This window comes from Doryrhamphus excisus, chromosome 7, assembly GCF_030265055.1.
Source record: "Doryrhamphus excisus isolate RoL2022-K1 chromosome 7, RoL_Dexc_1.0, whole genome shotgun sequence".
NCBI lineage: Eukaryota > Metazoa > Chordata > Actinopteri > Syngnathiformes > Syngnathidae > Doryrhamphus > Doryrhamphus excisus.
In genome coordinates, this window is record NC_080472.1 from 6,038,078 (window position 1) to 6,063,348 (window position 25,271).

At 37.6% G+C, this 25,271-nt stretch overlaps 2 protein-coding genes and 1 long non-coding RNA gene across 9 annotated transcripts in view; 2 read left to right on the plus strand and 1 right to left on the minus strand.

Moving 5' to 3' along the window:
- The window catches only part of nadsyn1 (NAD synthetase 1), a 16,797-nt gene extending 14,911 nt beyond the window's left edge, over positions 1-1,886 (plus strand). Inside the window, exon 22 of one of the 4 annotated variants that reach the window (XM_058077431.1) lies at positions 472-1,574. In XM_058077431.1, the coding sequence (XP_057933414.1) occupies positions 472-507 (36 nt within the window). In that variant the 3' untranslated portion in view covers positions 508-1,574. Of the gene's footprint in view, positions 1-471 lie in introns of all 4 variants that reach the window. The other 3 variants (XM_058077434.1, XM_058077432.1, XM_058077435.1) reach the window with 3 other exon arrangements.
- LOC131132124 (uncharacterized) overlaps positions 1-7,825 on the minus strand; it is a 27,794-nt gene extending 19,969 nt beyond the window's left edge. Inside the window, exons 1-2 of the long non-coding RNA XR_009130310.1 lie at positions 7,715-7,825; positions 5,375-5,518 (exon numbers count right to left, since the gene is read on the minus strand). This is a non-coding gene — a long non-coding RNA (uncharacterized LOC131132124). The remainder of the gene's footprint in view (positions 1-5,374; positions 5,519-7,714) is intronic.
- tpcn2 (two pore segment channel 2) lies at positions 2,014-24,512 on the plus strand. Of its 4 annotated transcripts, none has more exons than XM_058077430.1 (26): positions 2,014-2,143; positions 2,226-2,395; positions 8,081-8,133; positions 8,602-8,678; positions 10,672-10,849; positions 10,931-11,047; positions 11,600-11,706; positions 12,878-12,950; positions 13,974-14,073; positions 14,170-14,235; positions 14,334-14,398; positions 15,409-15,500; positions 16,640-16,721; positions 18,185-18,274; positions 18,347-18,466; positions 19,442-19,501; positions 19,607-19,735; positions 19,948-19,997; positions 20,089-20,188; positions 20,619-20,690; positions 21,532-21,605; positions 21,762-21,867; positions 21,947-22,029; positions 22,112-22,193; positions 23,572-23,663; positions 23,739-24,512. In XM_058077430.1, exons 2-26 carry the CDS (start codon positions 2,263-2,265, stop codon positions 23,824-23,826), a joined length of 2,289 nt encoding a protein of 762 aa, XP_057933413.1. In that variant the 5' UTR covers positions 2,014-2,143; positions 2,226-2,262; the 3' UTR covers positions 23,827-24,512. The 4 variants fall into 4 exon arrangements, 3 of the variants coding, with proteins under 3 accessions (XP_057933413.1, XP_057933411.1, XP_057933412.1); XM_058077429.1 differs by having other exon boundaries at positions 2,064-2,164; XM_058077428.1 differs by having other exon boundaries at positions 2,045-2,395.
- Positions 24,513-25,271: the final 759 nt, after the last annotated feature.

Here is a 25,271-nt window from a genome sequence, read left to right on the forward strand (position 1 = left end):
TCACGTCTTCATGGAAGGTGAAAGTTTCATTTGTCATTTATATGAACAGTTGTGCCTTGGTTAGCGTCACTAATAGGTCTGACTCAAACCAAAACAAACTCTAACCAAAGCATGTTTTCCAATAGAAAATAATGTAAATCAAATTCATCCGTTACAGGCCTACAAAAATTTTAACACAAACATTTCTAGACATTATTTGTGGACATACATGCATAAAACTGAACATTTAACATGACTTTTACTTTAATTTTGCACGGCGGCGAATCCCAACTGTTCAATCCCAACTGTTAATGCATTTATGTGGCACAAAAAATCTATGCAGAGTTCAGTTTTTTCATTAAAAAGACAATGCCACAAACATGAAATATGAAATTACAAAAAATGGCCAGTGGGATATAATATGCGATCATGCATTTTTAGTTGGACAAGGTCTATGGATGACATTAATCTTTTTTTTTCCCTTGCCCTCAGGTGTCCAAGATGGCAGCAACCATGCCAAAGTCGTAGGGCATTACCAGTGTGCAGCAGTTCACATATGTTATTCAGCGGGACTACGACTGCTGCAGAAAGAGATTTGCATCATCTGGAAAAAATTCATGTCCTAAATGAATACCCATTCTACAATGTTGCTTTTTTCAAGTGAATTTAGGGAAAATTTAGGGAAAAATGATTCAATCTTCCTTGTAAATTCTATTTGCAAACTTCACAAACTTGATCTTCACACAGCCAGGTTGCATCTTGAATGGAACTGCAGCAGTTGGGCAGCAAACCAACTGAAGCCTAGGTATCGATCAATATTGATACCCACGTTGGGATCGATCCACTCATTTTAGTGGCACAGGTTGCTTTGACCTCACCCTTCCACCAGATGCCGCTAACGATGCTTTTCACTGAAGCGCCAAAGCACCCGATCTGTTCCGGTACAATTTGAAGGAAAGACTCAAACGCTTTCCATTTGGGCGGGCGAATTGTATCGATCTCACCAAAGTAAAGGCAGGGCACTTCATTATACAAAAAAATAATTTACAATGTAGCACATTAAACAAAATATTACACATATTGCATTACATATTACACAAGAGGAGCAACTCATTATGGTGTTATGAGGAGTTCAAATAGATTATCACTTCCAAAACAACACTGTCCCTGCCAAGGCAAACCTTGAGGCTTTCTTAATTATATTGTTAACTTGTTTAACCTCAAAACCAAAATAGAGTGAAATGTACCTGCTAAAGACACCTGCAGGTAAAATAAATATAAATTGCAGCCAAAATGATCTTTTTTATACATAAATATATGAAACCACAAACTGAATTGATTATTCATTATTGTGCTCCCTTCACAATATACTTCATATATTATGCAGAAGACCAAACTCCCTACCAAGAAATGTATATACTTAATTATCTTAAGTCAACTGTTTGGAACACAAGTTTAAGCTGGCAACTACACCACTAAAGCTCACTCAAAAACTACAATTAAAAGTCATGTAATCGAAGACGTGAACCCGGAAATGATAACCAAGCCGAAGTTTCCTGTTTATATTAGCGCCTGACACAAAGAGCCAATCATAAGTTTTCTTCTTGTACTGCTTTGGCTTGATTGGTGCTTGGCATCATAGTACCTCTTGCAGCCATTGGCCACAGAAGGGAACACTACTGGTTGCGTAATTTTGTCACTTTCATGAATAAAAACATGCACATTACGCTATTTCAATGTGGAATTGATTCGCTGGCAAAACATTTATTTTCACTTAAAAAAAAAACAACGCAGCGCCGCTTAGGTGGAGTTGTGTGATCAGGACTCGGAAGTCGATGTAAAGCAGTGGTGGGCAATACGGCTAATTATGGGATAGATTCGATACCAAGGATAATGTTGTAATTTCGCCTTTAATTTGTTGATTATTATGATAATTCGAATAATAAATTTTAGATTAAAAAATAATATTTGAATCACACACTTTGAACAATTAACAATATATTCAACTATATATACACGAGAACGATAAAATGTCATCATGCTAGTATTGAGCCTGTACCGATACCACCTTGCTATTGATATATGAATCGACCCACCCGCCGCTGGCAAGTGTCACTTTACAAAGCAGGATAACTTCCTAAATAGACTTGCACCCCACAAGCACGTAAAGCATTTCTAATATTCGGTATGGACTAAAATGTGGGGACTTCACAGCGCCACTTTTACCAACAATTGTACTTTTACAGTCGGGGGACTCAACATAAGAAGGTTTTTGCTTGCTGGATGGAATCAGACCGTCTCCTGGTAGATAGTGCCCATGGAGCAGCTCCCGGAGGTTATGGATCCTGGTCGGACAAGGACCTTGAAGGGGAACCGGTGTGCTCGATCGTTTGTGATTCGAGCATTGAACAAAGAGGTAAGATATGTGTTTCGTTTGGTATGATGGACGTGTCAGGGTAAATACATGTGTATATTGATCAGAAAGTTTGTCACTATCGTCAAAACATGTTAAACACAGGAAGTCAGCAAACTATCAGGAATATGATTGGGTTAAATAAAATAAAATTTGCTTCTTCCAACTCCTTTTCAGATATTGAATTAATTGATTTGTTGTCAGTAGTTGTGGTGTATTTGTAAAAGTTGTTTATGGATCTACAATTACGTCAATAAGTAGAAGAAATCAAAGTCGTCAGAAATGGGCAGGACAATCACCTGGCATGAATTATTTTAGCTTTATTTATCTTTGATCTTTTTATCTTTAACTATTGACGATCATTCATTTATTATTTTGTCCCGGAACACAATTCTATTATTCTTATTCCCTCGTTTTTTTAACGCTCACCTTCATCCACATTCCAACCATTCCAACATGAAAATGTTCACTCAATCAGGACATGATAGAGTAGCTAGCTAATCATACATTCCCCCAAAATTGTTGACAAGTACTTTGGCTTCTATTATGCTCATTTTTCGGCCCTTTGTATTGAGTTGTGGACTTCTATAGGGCAACTACACACAATAACCAGCACAAAAAGCGTTATAGTGCTTCAAGAATCTGCACCTATTCAGCTGTATTTCTTTGGATTTCGTGGTTTGAATTTCATTTTCAATCAAATTTTTCTTGTACATCCAATTTCTTCTGATTGTAAGTGTTCCATTTCAAGTACTTCTTTCTTTCACACTTCTTAGTTATTTTCAAAGTGTTGACCTGTGTATTTGTGTTGCCATATCACTTCTTTACCACAATGACACATTGTGTGGTGAGTCAACAGCACAAAATGTGTGAGCAGAAGTGATGCATCGTGTTACTGTTGTGAAAAGCCACTCCTTGACTTTTTAATTTTACTCTTTTCATCCTCCCTTCAATGTAGGATTTATGTAATTATGCAATACCTAAAGATTCACTATTTACTTGCCCTTTACTATTAGTGTTAATTGTGATCCAAAGATACAAGATCCTCAAACCACATTGTTTGGGGGTCACCTGCATGGCACCGACCTGATGCAGGTTGTGCAGCGATTGTTGGCAGCTGGTTGAGAGCACAGTGACTGGTTAGTGTTGGTGTAATACTACAGCATACTGACAGTTCAGTATTTACTAGGATAGTAACGGTTGTGTGGCATTTTTCGGTTCGGTGTGTATCTCGTTGTTAAAGTCACGGTTCAGTGCATACCGTGGTACAGTAGGGGAACAAAACGACAATAGTGCAAAATTGAAATTGAAATCTCCTGGCTGATAATTAGCCAATAAATAACATTCTCAAATACAACATGCAAACATTGATAGACAGAAAAAAAACAACGTTAACACACCGCAGCTGTTGAACTCCTTCCGTACGTCCGTCCGCTTTCTACGGCGCTTATATTCACTAGGGTCGCGGGGGCGTATGCTGGAGCCTATCCCAGTTGACTTCAGGCGAGAGGCCAGGTACTGTTTAACGCCGATTAAAAACAAAAACAAACGCACCCCACCAATTAAGAATTATACCGGGAACACCGGAAAGGATTGGATTGCAAGGTTTATTTTTTAAAAAGTTTTTTTTGAGCCTTGATGATTTTACACTTAAAATTTTCACAGTTGTTTTCTTTTTTTTTTTAATCTTGTTTTCTGGACAATATTGTAAAGCTACAACATTGTTCTTATCTTCCCATTCATCTGCACTATTCATTCATATGAAAGTTGAAGTTACTTTTAACCGTTAGCAGTTAACAGTTCGACAATTCTATTTCATAGAAAATACATACAGTAGCATCTGTCAGATACTTTTAAAAAGGAGACAAGGAGGTGATCAATTAACCATCTCATCACTTTACTGAATAAGGCATAGCATGCAGAGAAAGAATGTAACCAACCTAACCGAAACTGTCAGCTTGGCTAAACAAAACTCTTCATCATCACACAAACGTTCAGGGTAGCAACACTATCCAACAAGTGAAACAAACTTTCATCTACAGAGTTACTATTTACAGGAAACGTGTGTAGCATGCATACACACACTCGCACCACCATGACCACCATGACATGCATGCATAAAGCACGGGTAAGGAAGCTACGCAACAGAGTACAGTGGAGCCCAAACCTGTTACATTCTTCTAAAATTGAAAGTATGTTTTATCTTTTTTACAGATTTCAATGACATTCACAAGCGTTACAAAAAACTCCCATTTTCCATGATTTTCAGACAGGCCAAAAAAGTGATGTCATGGCAAAGTGCGCCTCCTTTACATCTGCTTTATATGTGGTGGGCATGGATGCGAGATTACCAATAAGAGAATCCCCCTCAACTCCAAGATCATAGAATAACACTTCAGCACAAAGGGGAGAATATGCCTCTGAATGAGCAACCTATACTGTCATGAACCTCACCGCATTTTCACGTGGAATGCCTCGCCTATTCCTCCACTTTCAGACAGACTGTCATTCGCTTGAAATATGTACAGTGTGTGACGTAAGGTCACAGGGTGAGCTTTTTGCCAAACACAGACTCGCACATACGCCAAACACACAGAGCAAAATTAATTGCAAAACTGTGTTCCATAACGGTGGATTATTCCGTGCAGGGCGTGTACCGAACAGTCCGTACCACGTATTGTTACATCCCAAGTATTTACAGTACATGCAGTACTTTGGTTTTAAGGTCACTGTTGGGTTAATCTTGCCAATGTAAAGTTAGGGTACAAAATGAGTAGCAAAAAAAGCTGCTGTGCTTTTATGTTATCAGCTTTAATGATTTATAAAACCAATTTTAAAAGCAGCATACTTGATATAAAGTCGTTATCAAAGAACTAGACTATATTATGATGACATCATACTACAAGGAAAATGAAAGATCCAACCTGCAAGCAAAGAATGATGCACTCTGTTGGAATAAAGTCCTCAGCAATCTCGACCTACCTCTTATCTTCATGAGGGTCGTGGGGGAGCGTATCCCAGCATGCACAGGGAGGACATGCAAACTCCACACAGAGATGGCCGAGGGTGGAATCGAACTCAGGTCTCCTAGCTGTGTGGCCTGCGTGCTAACCACTCACACATGACCTATATCATGACACAAAATAATTTATCAATTTTATGTGAATAACTATTTTTACCACATACAGGAGCAATGCAGCAACACAATTCAATTTGACAATAAATAAAGCATCATTCAAATTCTACTTTGTAACAATAATTCTAACAATACAGGTGACTAAACCGAGAATTAGTTGGACAGATGGGATGATCACATGTGAAACACATTTAAAGTATAAAATATAAACTTTTGAGGTTGGATTGACTGTGGAAGCTAGTGCTAATGTAGCCAAACAAACATCAGCACACAACTATGATGCGTCAAAGGACTGCTTAACAAAGTGCAAAATGTCAAAACATTATTAGTGAAGCATAAGGACAAATGTAAAAACGATGGGCTTTTTTTTAACAGTGGTACATGTATGCTGTACATTTGATAGGTATTATTACCTACTGTATGTATAAATTATTACCAAGTTCACAAGTAGATGAGCTGTGTTTCTGTGAAAAAAATTAAAATTTAAAAAAGTACTAATAATATATCCATCCATTTTCCGTGCCACTTATCTTCACAAGGGTGGCGGATATGCTGGAGCCTATCCCAGATGTCTTTGGGCCCGAGGCGGGGTACACCCTGGACTGGTCACCAGCCAATCGGCAATAGTATAATGTTGCAGAAACATGGATTACACACCATAGCTTTCTCCAGCTTGTATACAGTCGGCCTTAGTTTATCGCGGTTAATTGGTTTGTGACTCAATCAAGCTAAATGCATTTCCACAAAGAAGGATTCAGTGCCAATAAATTGCATATTTTTGTTTGTACATTTAAAATATATTTTTTTACCATTGTTAGAGCCCTGAAGACATCAAATAACACCCCTATGATAACCTTTACACTGCTATTATTCTTTGTTTACACTACATCTTTACAGGGACCACTACAGGGACACAAGACGTCCAGGGCTACCATGCTAGCGAGCTAACTAGTTAGCCCCCAATTTATTTATTCAAAAAAAACTTAAAAAAAACAAACTTAAAAAATGCTTTAAGCTTTAGAGTGAAGAACATAAGAAATAAGAAACCAAATACAAAAAGCTTACCACTTCCACACAAAATGGGAGGATAACTTTTTTCATGTCAGATATGCCGTGGCTGGCTACATGCAATGTGATTTAATGTCATGTCTCATCAATGAATACTACATACAACAGGTATTTTCAATATCTATAAATAATAATTGTGTATTAATTATTTTTGAAAAACTGCAATAGAGTGAGGGAGCGATGTTTGAAGCACGCTGTAGCGAGGGGCGACTGTACCTGGTAATGTCTTTAATTTAAGTGGGACATCATTATTCTTGCTAATCCCACAATCAAACAAAAACAAAAAATTTGTTTTTTCTTTCATCTTTTTTTTTCTTACCTGCTGCGTCAGGTAAGCTTTTATTTATAATGTTGCAGCAAAGCAGAACAGTTAAGCACAAACTAGCATAGCTAGCCTTTCTTGTGTCCGCCCCCTCCACATGCCCAAGGACCCCCTTTTCATAGCCATCCTTATGCAATGCCTATTTTAACATAAAGTTTTTTCTCGTAAATGTACAACTTTATTCTCTTAATGGTCTGATTTTTTTCTTGTAAATACATGACAATAAAATCATACATTTACAACTATTCTCGGAATCTCAGAAAATGTTTATAACAGGAAAAGGAGGGGCTTATGTGAACTTTGGCCTTGGGCAAAAGTAATATTACTATTTTTTCTCATAAATGTACAAATTTATTATCAGATGTTTTCATTTTTTTTCTCTCGTAAATTTACAATGTTATTAACTTAGCGGTAACAGCGACATGGAACACAGAGCTGTGATTGGTTGGCTTTTGTTCCTACATTTGCATTTTCGCTCCGGCAGAAATTACAAAAAGTCAGCCATAACACAAATCGAGCAATTTGTGGAGCAAGTTACTCTGGTCAGAAGGGTCGGTGTCTTTGTCCCATGACATAACATATTTCACCAGGAAGGCCGAGTATTCCCAAATTGGAGACCACAGAAGAGGCTTTTCAAGTCATGACTCGCACTAGCCAAAGGCTGCATTTATTTACCAAGTCGATGCTTAACGGGAGGCGCGTGTCCCTCTCTAATGTGTTTGCTTTAGGAAATTGGATCATCTCTGCACCAAACCGAAGATTCTATCCTGAAAAATCATATTATGAATGCATTTACCGTTTGTGGGTTTCTTGGTATTCCGGGTGTACCCTGCATCTTGCATTAAGTGAGCTGGGAAGTGACTCCTCCTTATCCCAGCGCTCCGACACCAGGTTTAAACAGGACCTCTTGATTTTTCTGTAGACATAAGCAACCAGTCAGGCCGGTTTGTCAGACAGTCATCTGTTAGACTTCTCCTGTTTGTCTTAGAAAGATGGCATGTTACCTGCTTTCCATTGGTCAGAAGAGCTCTTGTGCAGGTAGACCAGGTGATTCAGGACGCTTGAATCCACAATGCCTCCAACTCAGGGATACATGAAGATCTGCTCGCATTTACACTAATAGAAATGGTCTTGGTACTCTCACTTGTTTCTCTTCCGACAGATGAGGAGCTGTACATCCAACAGGCTGCTATTCTCCTTGAAGATGCCATACAGGTATCCCAAAATACTTCCTTTTTCAATTTTCGGGATAGAGCCTCGAAATTGCTTCTCACTTTCATGCTTGAAGTCAAATACATTGTCTAAACTGGACACAAATAGGATATGATCTATTAAGTAGGATATGAAGACTGAAAATGGTGGGTGGGACTGCATAAACATGTTCCTGGGAAATTTTGGAGAACAAATATTCAAGTTGGGTTATTAAAAATAGTAATCCGTAGCCAACAAAGCAGCAAAAAAGTTTTGTTAACATAATGCAAACGTTTTTATTGTTATAAAACATAATGAAATCACTGTACAGAAATCTTATTGTTTTTCAGTTGTAAAAAAAAGAATGAGTGTTTGCATTTAAAAGAAATATATGGGAAAGAGATGGAAATGTTCAATGTAATATAACGTCTGTCTGTCTATTATCTATCCATCAATACTCAATATTAATCATGTGTATTTGTCTTCTTCCAGTATCGCTCCATAAACCACAAAGTTGATGCCAGCTCACTGCGCCTGTATCGATGTTACTACTCCAGGATGTTCCAGTGGTTAGTTCTTTTCACTGTCTTCTGTTTTCTGTCAGGCTAGCGTCATCTCTTGGTGAGATGCTACAATTAGTTACAACCAAATGTTTATGTATTGCTGATTTTTTTCCAAGTACACTTTAGTGGAGAGTTTGGATGGAACTGTGTTTTGAAGGGGGCCTTACAGACTTTCCAATCGATCAACTGATGCGTAAAATTACCTAACCATACCTAAAGTTGTAGCTTTAGTGTTTTTATATTGTTTATAGGTACATCAAGCAGACCATATGTAATATAGTATGAACGACATATAGTATATAATGTACACAGTGGAACCTCGGTTAGCATCCGCCCTGGTTAGCATTAGTTTTTTGGTAGTTATGGCAAAATCTTTCCTCGGTACGCAACATGTGGAACATAAACTAAGTTAAGCCAACCAATCAGATGAGCATTGTTGTATTGTTTGTGGTGATCGCGAGTCAATTTTGCTGCACTTTGCGTACATTTACCGGTCAATGTCCGTGTTATTGATACAATACATGAATACCGGAGTCCAACTGTTTTGAATGTCGGTGCCACATCGTGTCTTTGTCAGCAGTCACGTCTTCAGTGAAGGTAAAAGTAACCTAAATGTGCATTTATCCTTTCAATAATAATTTTAATGTATTTGTGTACATTTTGAACTGTTTTCTGCATGTAAAGCTCTAATTCTAACTATGTAACTTATAACTATAAAACATATTTTGTTTTGTGAGCAGATAATCATTGAATTTCTATTATTTCCTATGGGCAAAATGGACTTGCTTTTAGTTAGAGTAAGACACTCATCAAGGTTCCACATTTTCATATCTGATTTTGCTACATAGTGTAGTTGCAGTTTTTACATCCAAGCAGCTTTCACACTTTCTGTTCAATTTTCCGCCTTTTTGTCAGTTTTTTTTTCAACAATCTTTACAAGAATAAAATCTAAATAGCAAAAAACAAAAGTTGGATTCTAACCAGAAAAAAGTCTAAATTTTATGAGAATAAACTCGTAATATTATGAAGAAAAACAGAAACAAACAAAACAAGATAAAGTTGTAATTTTTGGAAAATTACGGAAAATGTTACAACATTATGGGAATCAAATAAAAGCATTGTGGGAATAAAATCAACCCCACCACTTGCTCCCAAAGACATATTCATACATTCATCATTTACATTTTTTTGCACCAGAGACACAAAGAATACAATAGAAGAGAGCACGTTGGGTGACATTTGAAGCCGAGAAACAGTCACAAGGTGGCAGAAGTACATTTTATAAGACCTCTGCATGCATCTAATACCTTGTGAAAGAGAGCTCTGCAACAACCAGGAAGTAAAAAGGTGTCTTGCATTGAAGGGAAATTTTAACGCACACACAAAAGCATGCTCACACACAGTTCAGTTGCAAATGTGAACATTTTTTTATAGTTCATGGTGTTATATTTGTCAGAAATGGTTATTTTCATGCAAAACAACCATTGTTTGTGTTGATTATGTTTTGGCATCATCATTTAGACATATTGGCTAAATTTGTATCAAAGTCAAAGTTATGCTTGAAATTTATCTTTTCTTTTTTCTCCCTTTTTTTATTGAGAACTGATACCCTGCTGAAACTTAGCTATGTTCTACACAACAAACTTTCCCTTATCTTTTGGTAAATGCCATGTTTATACAGCACAAGAAAAATCAATCAGAAGAGGGACGGCTTTTGAAAAATGGCTGGGATTGAATGAGTTAATCGGCTTTTTCACTTCCAGTCATCCCTTGTTTATCATGGTAATTGTTTCCAGACCACATAACAAATACAGGTTGCAAATATCCAACTTGAGCACTGTGAATGTAGCCTTAATGTGCTTCTTTTTGAGCCTGTCCTGCTCTGGCAGTATGTTTTGAGTGTGTGAAAGAATTCATACATTGTGTAGTGCAGAAGAGTTGATATTTTATCATAATACCATTTCCATCTATTTGACATCTACCATCTCTACCCATACAGGGGCTTTGGCCTGACCATTGCGGTGGTGCTGTTGCTGGCGTTTGTGGAGCGTCCGTCCTCTCTTTCGGTCACCTCTGACTCACGATACCGCTCTCCATCCTGGGAGCCTCCTTGCGGCTTCACTGAGAGCATCGAGATCGTCTGTCTTATCATCTTCACTCTTGATCTTGCCGTGAAGGTACATCAACCCAGACATATTTGTTTACGAGATGTCATATTCAAAATCTAACCAAACCTATTTCCCATTGTGGGTCTGCAGAGCTACCTGATTGGCTGGGATGAATTTAGGAAAAACAAATGGCTGATTAGCTATACCGTTGTCATTACCGTCTCCATCATCGATTGGGTCTTGTCTCTCAGCATGCTGTGTGATGAGGTGAGAATTACACTAGTCATTATTTCAATTAACTTAACCACTTGGTTTTGTATATTCCACAATTGGTTCAGTCACACAGGTTTTTTTTATTTCATTTTTTTATTTTTTACTGTATTAGTATTAGAGCAGTCGTGTGTGTCTAAAGAGTGAACAGGAGGGGGCTCAATACACAACCTTGAGGGGAACCAGTGCTGAGTGTGATGGTGGAGGAGAGGTGGGGGCTAAGTTTGACGGACTGAGGGCGGTCCGTCTGGAAGTCTTTAATCCACTGGCAGATGGGGGTAGAGATGCCAAGGTGGGACAGTTTCTGGACCAGGATCTCCGGGATGATGTCCAGGAAGAGCGTCTTCTCGTAGCTTCCTAGGTCCTCCAGAGGAATCAGCGCAGTGTGGAGTCCCATGGTTATAGCATCCTCTGTGGATCGAAGGCAAACATACAAAATGGACTGTTCATTTTGCTAATTTGACGCAATCTTTGTTGATTTGCACACACAATTAATTTTACACTTCTAACTGCATCTTCTAACGTGACATTTTCTGCTCTTCTGATTAGAAACTAAGAGTACGGCGACTCATTAGACCGTTCTTCCTCTTGCAAAACTCCTCCCTGATGAAAAAGACACTCAAGTGCATCAAGAGAACTATACCAGAGATTGCCAGGTATCTACTTTCTTCAACATTGAATGGGTCTGACTGAAAGCACACAAATTTCTTTCTTCTTAATTTATTGCAGACATGCATACTATGTTACATTAATGTTTCTCACACATACACTTACAATACAATACACTTACAATATCTATTTATATACTTACATACATGTACACACACACACACACACACACACATATATGATATATGATATATATATATATATATATATATATATATATATATATATATATATATATATACACACACACATATGCACATGAAGTATACATATACATACATATATATATACACACATATATTCATTCATTTTATACCACTTATTATCCTCATGAGGGTCGGGGGGTTGCTGGAGCCTATCCCAGCTGTCTTCGGGCGAGAGGCGGGGTACACCCTGGACTGGTGGCCAGCCAATCCCAGGGCACATATAGACAAACAACCATTCACACTCACATTCATACCTGTGGCCAATTAACCTAGCATGTTTTTGGAATGTGGGAGGAAACTACTGAAGTACCCGAAGAAAACCCATGTATGCATGGGGAGAACATGCAAACTCCACACAGAGATGTATACACTCATATATATATACGTATATATATACTCACTATACTATATATACTTTACTCACTTCCAAACCTTTCAGTCACATACCCCTTCAAGCATCTGACTGGAATTCATGTACCCCCAACTCCTGCACACTTAAAAAAATGAGAACCACACAATGAAACATCTTTGATATACAGCAGTGGTTCGCAAATGTTTCACAATCGTGTCTCCCTTCAGACATCTGATTAGAAGTCAGCATGTGCAGCATGACATAAGTCTCAACCTGCCTCATACATCAAGGCAGGTTCAAGGACCGCTGAACAAAGTGGCTGACACGTAGTAATTCATGACATCATACATTTACGTACACATGCAAAATTGGGACTTTCTAACATAGTAGGTGTATCCAGTCAACAAACAAATGTCTGATGATTAAACAACAAGTAAACAACAATTCACTTTTTATTTGAATAAAGTGGAACCAACACTTCAAGTTGAATTTGAGCTTTAATTTGATACATCATTTACTTATTTTTATTTTCACTTTTTTTTTTCCTTTGCCTGTAAAATTTGTGCCTGTGGTAATTGTGTCCTTGTGGTGTGCCTACAGTGTGATTTTGCTGCTGGCACTTCATCTTTGTCTGTTCACTATGATTGGCATGCTGTTGTTTCCCAAAACTGAGGTGAGTTCTTGGGCACTCTAATGAAGTCACTTGCAAATCACTTCAACTTATCTCACACTTGGCCTCAAATTGGTTGATCACGCCTTGGCTGTTGGTGTCATTTCTACGGGTGTTCCAAGTTCTGGAGTATTTACTACCTCCTCTGTCTGCATAAAAACAGTGTTTGGAACACACATCAATTGAAGACCATTTTATTGGAGAAAGTAATTAATTGCTACAAAAATCTCTGTAAAAAATTAATATAGTATGAATTATTTAATAATTACATTTATTTACATCTTTTAATGATTAAATTAAATGTACGAAGTCAGTAAAATAAGTATACAGTATTCCCTATTTTATCATGGTTTATTGGTTCCACAGCCGACCGTGATAAATCTCCAAGAAATTAATTAACATTAATAGACCTAATATTTTTGTGGTTGGAGCATAAAAAACCCAATTTCTGACGTTCTAATTACTATTTTGACCATTATTAGAGCCTTATAGACATGAAATAACACCCCTATAGTCAACTTTGCACTCATATTACACAATATAGTAGATATAATCAGAGAAAATAAGCAATTTAATACATAAATAAGACTTGTGCTCATGTGTGTTACGTGTGGACAGGGTCAAGGGTTCAGTATGTGTGAGGGTTCGCTGGAGTATGGTCACAACAGTAGCCCATGACGATGACTATTGGGGTTAGTATTATGTAATTATTGTGCCTGGTAATTGTTGGGGACCCAGTCTGTTGCGTATTACTCATGACACCTAGTGGCCACTGTAGTACAGTTCAGCCATGTATTGTATTCGTTCATTTGGAACACTTTTTGGCTTAAAAATGCTTAATTCAGGCCAAGAATATATAACATTTGTTTAAGAAGGCAAAGCCTGTTTTTAGTATCAAGTTTGCGTTCGCATTTTTCCCCCAGTTTCCCCCCCCCCCCCCCCCCATATTTTTAAAATAATCTTTGTAGATTTTCTTTCACATTTTTTCCTCTTGTTTCTTAACTCTAATTTTGCCATTTTGTTTAGGATCCACTGAAAAATGAAGAGTGGAAGTTGTATTTTCGAAACCTGTCCACTTCACTCACGTCTCTGCTGGTGCTGCTCACTACAGCAAACAATCCAGATGGTACTGCAAACATCCCCCCATTGGCATGCAGTATTCCTCTGATTATCAGGGTTAATTCTATGTTGTTGTTTTTTACACATTTTCTTACTTCTACAGTGATGATCCCTGCCTACTCCCTCAACAGAGGGTACGCCATTTTCTTTGTCACCTTCAGTGTCATTGGTAAGCTGTGTTATGATTGTATTTTTCAGTTTTCCCTTTGCTTGAGATCATGGTTTTCTTTTATAAAATCTGACTATACTATATGTGTTTCCTTGCAGGAACTTACTGCCTGATGAACTTACTCACAGCCATCATCTACAACCAGTTCAGGGGATATTTGCTGGTGAGTCACGCATGCACAACGCAATACAAACTGGTTGCTGCCTGGAACTTTTCTGCCCTTTGGGGAAGGTGTTTTTTTTTGTCATACATCATTTTGCATGTATAATTTTGGTGAAAATTCCCATGTAAAAAGAATGTTCCTTTGGCGGAAACTTGGCTAATGCTGCAAAGAGGTCCAAGTTTTTCAGAAAGGGTTTCTATTTGTCTTTGCTGGAAAAGCTGTTGTGCACATTCCAACTATTAAAAATGTTAAACTATTTTTTGATATTACATTTTTTTCCTTTTTAAATGTTGTCTTGGAAAGTTCTATGTAATTAGCTTAGCAATGAAAGACAGTTGTTCAAGCTGGCTCCTTTAATGATAATAATGTACCAATGCGTGAGTGTAAATAGGTCTTTTTTAATGCTAAAAAGTGAGACCTCCATCATTTGGTGGTAGTGTTACATATCGTTTTCACTTTATCAAACTCTTTTCTCTACTATTTTCCTGTATTTTTTCTCTTTTTTGCTATTTTCTGTTTCTCGAACATTTTCCTCTTTTTTTTCTCGAGTTTTTCTTTTTCTAATTTTTTTTTTTTTAATTCTTAGGGGTATATGCATATTCATCTGGTTTAATAATAATTTAATAAGTAGTTCACACGCACACATCTTACCCAGCCTGCCTTGCAGGTCACAAAATAGTGGTTTAGTGTCAAAATAGCCATTTTTATTGGGCGTTTCAATTAGAGGGTCCAGAGTAAAATGTTCAAAGATAATCTAAAAAACACCGTTTTGTTCTGATTAGGAAGGAGGAGTGTTTTTCTGTGGCTTTTGTTCTTGTGCAAACAATCAGAGTCCTCTAAAGAATGTCATTGTCATACCTGGCAAGGGTGTCCACGCCACCTCCTCCATATCAAATATACTGCCCCAAATAGAGCACTTTATTCTCATTTTCAAGATGTTTTTTTTCCCAGTAATTATATACGTATGAATACCATGTATTTCAACTCTGTCTTCCATGTGTATGTTCCAGATGTCAGTCCAAACATCCATCATCAGAAGACAATTGGGAATCCGAGCTGCCTTCCAGGTCCTCATTTGTCATGAAGATGAGAATGCTGCTGAGTAAATCAACACTCACGGTTGCACACATTTTACTGTATATGATTCAAACCTTTATATTGCCTTTATACAAAGGTGAACACAAAGCCCTGCAGTAGTTTCTAAAAAAAAAAAAACACAAGCAGAAAAACGTTCAAATGTTTATATTATAATAATACGATATATAACATAAAGCTGAGAAGCATTCTGTTTTTGGTCTTTAAATATACTGATTATAACTTAGCATTTGGTTTATTGGTTTCTATGGAGGGGACATGGTGAAAAAAAATCGGAGTGAATCTGAATCTGAAATCAAAAATCCCAAAATACTTTGTTGACAAACTATTTGAGAAGATGCCACAAATGTTGTTATTTGCCAATGGTTGGATTAGCATTCTTGGAGGAGGACATCCTCCTCCAAGAATGCTAAGGGGGACACAGACCGATTGACAGCCATAGTTTAAATACTTTTTAATACTTTCAACAAGCAAAGAGAAGGTGTATTTTATTGTATTTCAAGAAGTTTTATTATTATTATTTTGATATTTGATATGGGCGCCAACAATCGCCATGAGTAACTGAGACATGTACTGTACAAGACATCCAGCCATTTTTGGAGGGCTTTCAAATGTCCAACTAAATAATTGATCTGAAAAGAAAAGGAGAACATTGATGAACACACACAAAAAATGAGAAGGATATTACAACATAGGAATAAATATTTTTAAACTAGGGAGAAAGCCATGTCCACAATAAAATCTCATAGTAAATTTCTATAAAGGGCTCCCATCACTGTGTGTTTTCCATCAGTACAAAACACTGGCTGACATAGAAATACCAGAAGTTTAAAAAGTCTTAAAAAATAGTTTCTTTGGATTTTTCACCATGTCCCTCCAGGACTCCAGTGGGTGCTTGGTCTACAAAAGCAAAAGCAATCTCTGGGGTCTCTAATCAGCATTGGGTCAACAAACACTGGAATTAGCCCCTGATGTCGTTTGTTAAATTGACTCCACAACACGGCAAGATATTTCAAAGTTGTACATACATTATCCCTCGCAATGAGAAAGCCAATGAATGTCCATTTATGCTATCAGTAAACATGATACAGACTCTCAGACATGATCTGAAGTGCTATACGGCATTCATAGTGATCTGATTCTTAGGGATCGTGTTCCTGTTGATGCGGTGCTGCAAGTGATGTCCAGGGTCCACATGCAGAACTACTACAGAGCGGCCATCACTGCGGTCAGAGCTGATTACGACTACATTTAGTACAAGGCCTGCTATAGCTGCCTATTAAAATGCCTAGTACAAATGGCTACATCTGAAAAGTGGCTTGCTTCAAGCATAAAGTTTAAATCCAGCATGCATATACATTATGGTAATAGTAATTTTTCATAGGTTGGCTGTTTGTGCGATTTATAATCCAGAGCGACTTATAAATGAAAATATTTATAATTTCACAGACAGCCACAAGAAGGCACTGTAGACTTTCAACCGATATCTCTTACTCCTTAACAAATCTATATTTAAATAGTGGACATTAGCTTACAAAGACAACTGGGAACGACAGAACACAAATGCCGCCCAAAAAAAAATCATATTCTGCAGACTACAAACTCCAAGTAGAGAAATTTGCAGTCAGTGAGAAACTTGTTAGGGACTTGCGTAAAGCGGAGGCTACTCTTACTATGATGAAGAAAACAAAACAGTTGATGTTACATTGTTACATACACTGAACACCTTTTCTGTTATGTTTATTTTTGTGTAGCTGAATAACCATTGTGTTAGCATATCTTACACCTATTCAGCCTGTTCTCTATTCTTTTATTGTTAGAAATTGCCTTCCAAGATGATGTAATGTCTGTTTTGGTCAAGTAGTTTGTAAACTAAATTACCCACAAAAATGCAACCTATACTCCAGTGCAACTTATGTATGTTTGTTTCTACCTAATTATGCATATTTGGCCTTGTACGACTTAAATGCGGTATATGTATTTGGAACATGAAGGACATCAGCAATTAACACCGATTGCGCAATTCAGCATGTAGGGTGAAGCACTTATTGTAGTATTCTACATGATCAGGAAGCTGCTGTAACTTTATGCTACAACCAACATGAAATAGCAAACCTTGCTGTTTTTTGCACTGCAATTAGTAAATAAAGTATGCTTTTGTAATGATTACGCCATATCGTATCGTACGCCATACGCCGTACGCCATATCATATATAGTACAGTATATATTAGATGAATAAGTACCGTATTTTCCGGACTACAAGTCGCACTTTTTTCATAGGTTGGCTGTTCCTGCGACTTATACTCCAGAGCGACTTTTATGTTACATAAACACTGGACACCTTTTGTGTTCATGTTTATTTTTTGTGTAGCTGAATAACCATTGTGTTAGCATATCTTACACCTATTCAGCTTGTTCTCTATTCTTTTATTGTTAGAACTTGCCTTCCAACAGGACGTAATGTCTGTTTTGGTCAAGTAGTTTGTAAAATAAATTACCCGCAAAAAATGTGACTTATATTCCAGTGCGACTTATGTATGTTTTTTCTACCAAATTATGCATTTTTGGCCTTGTGCGACTTATACTCCGGAGCGACTTATAGTCCAGAAAATACGGTATATTATGTTATATTATACATATAGTACAATGTCATACTTACTCCTGTTTCTTGCATTTTGCTGGTGGCACAGGAGGCACGTCAGTATGAAGCTGAAGGCTTCATGGATCGAGAGCAGTTCAGAAAGATATTTGACCAACTGGATAAAGACCGCATCAGAGAGGTACAGCATTTCAAGGATACTCAGTGGCTATTTCTGACTATTATCCTTGTTAATAGAGATCTTCTTTCCCAGCACCCGCCCTCACCGCAGTATAACAATGCATCACTGCAGAAGATGCAGGTGATCTTCAGCCACTACTATTTCACCATACTTGGCAATGCACTGGCCCTGGCCAACGTGGTGTGCATATGTGTAAGTAAGAGTACTAAGTAAGTTCTCATGGTGAATGTTGCAGACCTTTATTCCACAGCACAGGTGGGCAAACTACAGACCCGAGGACACATGCAGTTAAAATACAAAAAATTTAAAATTCATAAAATTATATTTATTTTTTTTTATGTGGTCTGATGTGTAAAGTGCTCCTGAAAAGGGGACACAAACACACACAGCAGATTGGATGACATTTGTACAGATGAAATAAGATAAATAATTCCAGGTGGACTGTTAGAATTCATTCATTCATTCATGAACCGAGGGTCGCGGGGGTGCTGGAGCCTATCCCAGCTGTCTTTGGGCGAGAGGCGGGGTCCACCCTGGACTGGTGGCCAGCCAATCACAGGGCACATATAGACAAACAACCATTCACACTCACATTCATACCTATGGACAATTTGGAGTCGCCAATTAACCTAGCATATTTTTGGAATGTGGGGTGGAATGTGCGTGCATGCACGGGGAGAACATGCAAACTCCACAGAGATGGCCGAGGGTGGAATTGAACCCTGGTCTCCTAGTTGTTAGAATTCAATAGTGTCAAATATTGTGCGTGTATCAAATATATAGAGAATTGAGAATTTCTCTCTCACTAAGCATGGATCTAATAAAGAATAATATAAGATAAAAAAAAAAGAATCAATAATAAAATCAAAATGAAATATAAAAAAACGAATAAATTATAAATTTTATGAATGAATAAAATATAAATAAATGAATAAACACTGAACAGATCAAAAATAGGTAGGTAACTGATAATCCATTTCTACTGAAATAGCTTCACTAAATTGGCATTATTGGTCAAATCGTCATTCACTGTACATTGGCTCCAGATCTGCAGGTTGACCCCAGTTTAAACCTCATGAAAACATTTCTATCAAACACCTGATACAAGAACACCAAATGCACACTCACAATAACACAAAGGTGTTATCATTTCCTTTGTTTCTCCAGACTGTGTTGGTGCTCAATTCAGAAAAGTCCACTGCAGAGAGAGACAACCACTGTATGGAGGTGAGCACAACCAGAACACCCAAGATGTCTCAACACATCTTCAGATACCACCTGATGAGTATATGAATACAATTGACACAAAATCACTTTCTCTGTCTTGGTCAGATTATCAACCTGTGTTTTATCATCTACTACCTGTTTGAAATGGCTGTGAAAATATTCGCCTTTGGCTGGAAAGGGTACCTGTCCTACAGGAACAACATCTTTGATGGTTTCCTCACCATCTCGCTACTGGTAACGTTGTTTGATGCACACATTCCTTACACCTTCTCCCTCATTCAAAGAAGAAAGAACAAACAACAACCACAAAGATCATTTTGTCTCATATTACATTTGTGGGAAGTTATTACATTTACAGATTTTCACTTTCCCACATATTATTTCCAACAAATGTAATAGTTATTACATTTGCAGGAAATTAACTTTGTTTTTTGTCCCATCATTAGGTCCTGCAAATCACTATTTATGCAACCTACCGCTTTCCTCATTCACATGTGTAAGTTTTTCTTTCATTTATATTGTGCATTGAGGAACAGCCAGTTATACTGATTGGTAAACTGTGTGTGTGTGTGTGTTTGTCACCACAGGAACCCATCTACTAAGAGTATGTTTTCATTGTGGGAGATGGTTCGTTTTGTTAACATGCTGATTGTCTTCCGCTTCCTACGCATCATTCCTGATATCAAGGTAGATGGGAGACTATTCCTCTTTTACTTTGTTTGCGTGCTTGTGTCTCTATGTGATAAGTGAATTACCGCCAAGTAGGATTTCTTATTTATAATTGGACAAGAGCATAGAAACATTTTTAGGACTTGGTAATGGTTTTATTTCATTTGAACATGCATCAGATTACAATTGAATGCATCCCATAATCAGTTCCCAGTTCCACATGTCCAAAAGGAGTAGGAAGAGGCAAAGCTTATTAAATCCTACCCCTCCATCTGGTACTTTTACAATCAGTAACTGTTACATTTGTTCACTTCCTGCTTTCCTAATATAGTTTAAGGTTGTTGTTTTTTTTTGTCCGGTATAGTGCTTATAGCATATAAGTGTTTCAAATGTAGTTCTTCCCTGAGATCATTCCCTGAGACTTATTAAATATTTTTTTGTTCTGCAGCTGATGGCGTTAGTTGCAAGTACCTTGTTGGACTTGGTGAAAAACTTAAGAGCCTTTGCGGGGATACTGGTGGTGAGTAAATCAACATGTCCTAAATATGATGCAACAAAGATAATAATTTCCCAGCTGATTTTGGAATGGAAGATGATATAATTTCCAATAAATATATAACAAGTTTAAAAATTTCAACTCTTCAGCATTCACACACACAAACTGCCTTCTGCAGTTATTTTCACAAACATGTTTAACACATGAGGTGAAAATGCAACCTTTGTCCTGTAATATTACTGTCATAAAGTATAATGAAATGCAAAGGACAGATCACTCCGACTGTATTCTTCTACAAAAGGGGTGTCCAAACTTTTTCCAGCGAGGGTCACGTACTGAAAAATGAAAGGATGGAAGGGTCACTTTGCTATTTTGTAAAGCGACACTGGTGTAGATATGCTTAGGGGTTATGTTTATATTTCAAGAAAAAAACTGCATCGCAGCTTTGATTAGTAAAAGTAAAACTTTTTGTTTTAATATTTTTATTTTATGCCCCTAAAATTAAAATTATTCAACCTAATTTTCAAAAAAATATATAAACGCTGTGCTACTAAAATTATATTATTTTCAACTTTTATCTCTGAAAATTTTGACTTCATGCTTGTGAAATTACTGCTGATTTTTTTTTTTGTTGCGGGCCAACAAAAGAAAAACAGATGCAAGCCACAAATGGCCCCCACTACGCACTTTGGGCACCCCCGCTCTACACCGAGCTGTCATGTGTTGCATGCTTCATGAGTACACACTGATACTTGATTAAAAAAAAAACATGGTACCCATCAGAGTACTGCACAGATGACCTCCAGTACTGTCTTTTTTGATTTGGATGATTAATGAATATTAAAATGCACATTGTTTTCTGCAGGTGGTTTATTATGTGTTTGCTGTATTTGGCATCTGGCTGTTTGAGGGAGTCATTAAACCACCAGCACACATGAGGTATGAAATGATCTCAATGGAATCAATCATCAATGTAATGTTTGCATACAGGAGTCACATGACCCTCAAAAATTCATCATTCTATAAAACTTTTATCTCAGACTTTGTGTGTATTCCCTCATGTTTCATGTCATGTTGTGTATGTTGGACTGCCAGTGTACCTTCTAACACCAGCATGGAAAACATCACCTCCAACTTCAGCCATGCTTGTGGTACCTATGAACAACTTGGCTACTGGCCCAATAACTTTGATGACTTTGCTGTAAGTAACAAGATGTGTCACATACTAGTAGCTATTCTTACGCAACACCACACATGTATCTGTGTCTCCTGTTTCTTAGGCTTCCATCATTTTGCTGTATAATATCATGATCATCAACAACTGGCAGGCCTTCATGGATGCATACAGCAGATATACCAGCGAGTGAGGCAAAAGGAATAAAAGACAGCAGTTTTTTATTTTTTTGAACATTGAGTGAATTCAGCTGTGTTTTTTTGTTTCTCAGGTGGTCCAAAATCTACTTTGTGTGCTGGTGGCTCACCTCCTCTGTCATGTGGGTCAACTTGTTTGTGGCACTCATCCTAGAGGTCAGCACAAGTTCATTCATTTTCTACCGCTTATCCTCACGAGGGTCGCGGGGGTGCTGGAGCCTATCCCAGCTGTCTTCGGGCGAGAGGCAGGGTACACCCTGGACTGGTGGCCAGCCAATCACAGGGCACATATAGACAAACAACGATTCACACTCACATTCATACCTATGGACAATTTGGAGTGGCCAATTAACCTAGCATGTTTTTGGAATGTGGGAGGAAACCGGAGTACCCGGAAAAAACCCACACATGCACGGGGAGAACATGCAAACTCCACACAGAGATGGCCAAGGGTGGGATTGAACCCTTGTTTCCTAGCTGTGAGGTCTGCACGCTAACCACTCGACCGCCGTGCAGCCCAGCACAAGTTAAATGTCTTCAATTACCCAAGCAGAAAAGAAACACATTACTTTATTAGGATTCCCATTACCTTCCATCAATCCTTAGCTGTCATTCCTGGAGGTCCACAACAAGTAAACGTGGTTGGATTGTTGAACTGTATAAGCCACAGGGGTGCAGCGATACACTAATTCACAGTTCAGTTCCATACGAGTGTGTTACGGTTCGATACCTCGTCAATACAAAACAGAAATTGCCAACATTTTTCTCACCTGAAAAGTACAGTTCTGCTGCACATAGTTAGCACCATAGAAGACAAAAAGAACTGTGTAATAATATGAATACAAAAATAAATGCCCTGATGGAGATCAATGTGGTGATTTTTTAGTAGCAGAGTAAATATTACAAAGAAATAGATCCCTAAAAAATCTAATTTATACCACACCCATCTTCTGGGCAACATTCTCAGCAGTATATTTAACCAAAAGCAGGTCCTTTATAAATTCAATCTCTGATGGAGCTAGTACGCCTCACAGTCATATTCTTGTGTGCTACTAGTACTAGAATCGCCTTTATTGTCATTGTATTGCATACAACGAAATTTGAGTGCAACTCAACGGTGCATTTTGTAGAAGGTAAAAATAAGAATAAGGAAAAGGATAAAAATTAAACAAGGAATAACAATATTATATAAGAGTGGCAGGTGCTGTTCAAAATAAGTGTAGTGTCCAGTATTGCACGTTTGAAGCATTATTGTACATAACAGTGAGGTGTATGTTTTAGTAGTGCAAAAATAACGATGTTCATTTATGATAGTTCATTGCATTGATGGCTTTGGGAAAGAAGCTGTCCCTGAGTCTGTTTGTCCGGGATTTGTGCGACCTGTACCGCCTGCCTGAGGGCAGCAGGTCGAACTAGCTGCATATAATAGAAGAATAACTCATATTCATAAACAAAAACAGCAGTATATGATGATTGTGTGTAACTTCAGTTTTAAAGGTGACAAATCACATTTTTTCTTCATTTTTTCTGACAGAACTTCACATATAAGTGGGACCGCAGTCACAGCTGCTCTGTTACGGATGTGGAACGAATCAGATATGAGACCTCTGTTCAACTCATATTTAAGTACGTACACGTCATGATGTTTATTTTAATGGGAAATATCATGAGTAATGATGCTTTATGTTTACACACCTCTAGAGAGCAGATCAAGGAGCCAACGGATGAAGAGTTGCTTTGTCAGCTAAAACAGCACCCCCACTTACATCTACAATGGGAGCACACGTGACAGACGAGTATTATACTTGATTGGGTTGAATTGCAGGATTTTAATGCAAGTTACAGTTTTTAGACATTTTTCACATTTCGTATATTTATATCAGGCTCTTGACAAACATATTATGGTGCCAAAAATGATTATTTTGTATTAGTCACTATTATATAATGCTTTTTTATCCAGTAGCTGCAGTTTTAAGAATATTATTTGCCTTCAGCATGTTCTACACTGTATGATTCTGGCAATCCCAGACAGAAAGGTGTAAAATCGTGGGGGGGATCGGCCACTGCTGCTCAATAACGGTGGTCGGACGTCTCACACGGAGACCACAATCGAGATTGATTGCGATGAGTGTGCCGGATCACCTTGGTGAATGGCGGTATTCTGACATGGCGAGAAGTTGCAGTTTGTACACAGCCAGTCTATGTGAACTACCTCATCAAGCCCTGGTCCACCATTGTCTTGGTTTGCAAAAGGTCGACATCCACATATTCGCTCAACCGCTTTGTCGACATAAAATACGAGACTCAAAGGTGTCATTTTGTTGAAAAAATTTGTCCCACTGTTGTATTTGTGTTGTCTTTTTAGGTATTTTTCTATTGCATTGCTGAATGAATGAATCAGGTATTAAGCAAGAGTTATCAAATTAAAGGGAGATTTTAATAGTTTTTAAGTTTGTTCAATAAAACTCAAGTGATGTGACATGAAAGTACATTTTTGTGTTAGCTACTTTTTTACTTTCTACAAGCTCCATGATTGATGATTATAATCACAAAAATAACAAGTGAGTGATTTTTAGTAAAACTTTTATTGATTATTTCCATTCATTGACCGAAACATAATAACTTAAGTGGATATTTTTGTTCCTTGATACTTAAGTGTAAGAGGTAAAATGTACAGAGCAGCCAAGTTGAACTTTGTAAATATTTATAGAGCCTGAGGTCAACATAAAATGCAAACATACCTGCTACATAACACAAAATAAAGTGCATTCGTTCACTAACTGATGAGAAGCTATTGGCAGACATTTCCCGTGTAATATGTAAACCCGGAAATACTGCAAAACGCTGTAACTTCCGGTTAATATTGACACCTTATTTGCCTTGATTGGCACGTGGTTTTGTATTACTTGTAACCATTGGTTGCCCGAACAAAACGAAAAGAGTAGCTACAATGGCCATTAATGTCCATTTATCCATCCAATCGTCGGGGACATATAGGCAAACAACCATTCACGCTCAAATGTGCACTTGAGTACAGTACATGTAAGAAAGCGTAAAGTTACAGACATCAGTAATTGGACATTTATATGGACAAATCATTTTTAAGTGAACATCCACACTATCGTTTGATTTTATTGCAATTTTACTACAATGCATTTTATTTTTCCTGAAAACATTACAATACTGTATTAATATTTATGCATATTTTTCGTATTTTCGTAAAAAAAATATTAC

Coding starts and splice junctions, on each gene's coding strand:
- tpcn2 (XM_058077430.1), top strand. CDS start 2,263: ATGGAATCAGACCGTCTCCTGGTAGATAGTGCCCATGGAGCAGCTCCC. Junction 8,134..8,601: donor TCCTTGAAGATGCCATACAG/GTATCCCAAAAT, acceptor GTCTTCTTCCAG/TATCGCTCCATAAACCACAA. Junction 22,030..22,111: donor TACAGCAGATATACCAGCGA/GTGAGGCAAAAG, acceptor TTTGTTTCTCAG/GTGGTCCAAAATCTACTTTG.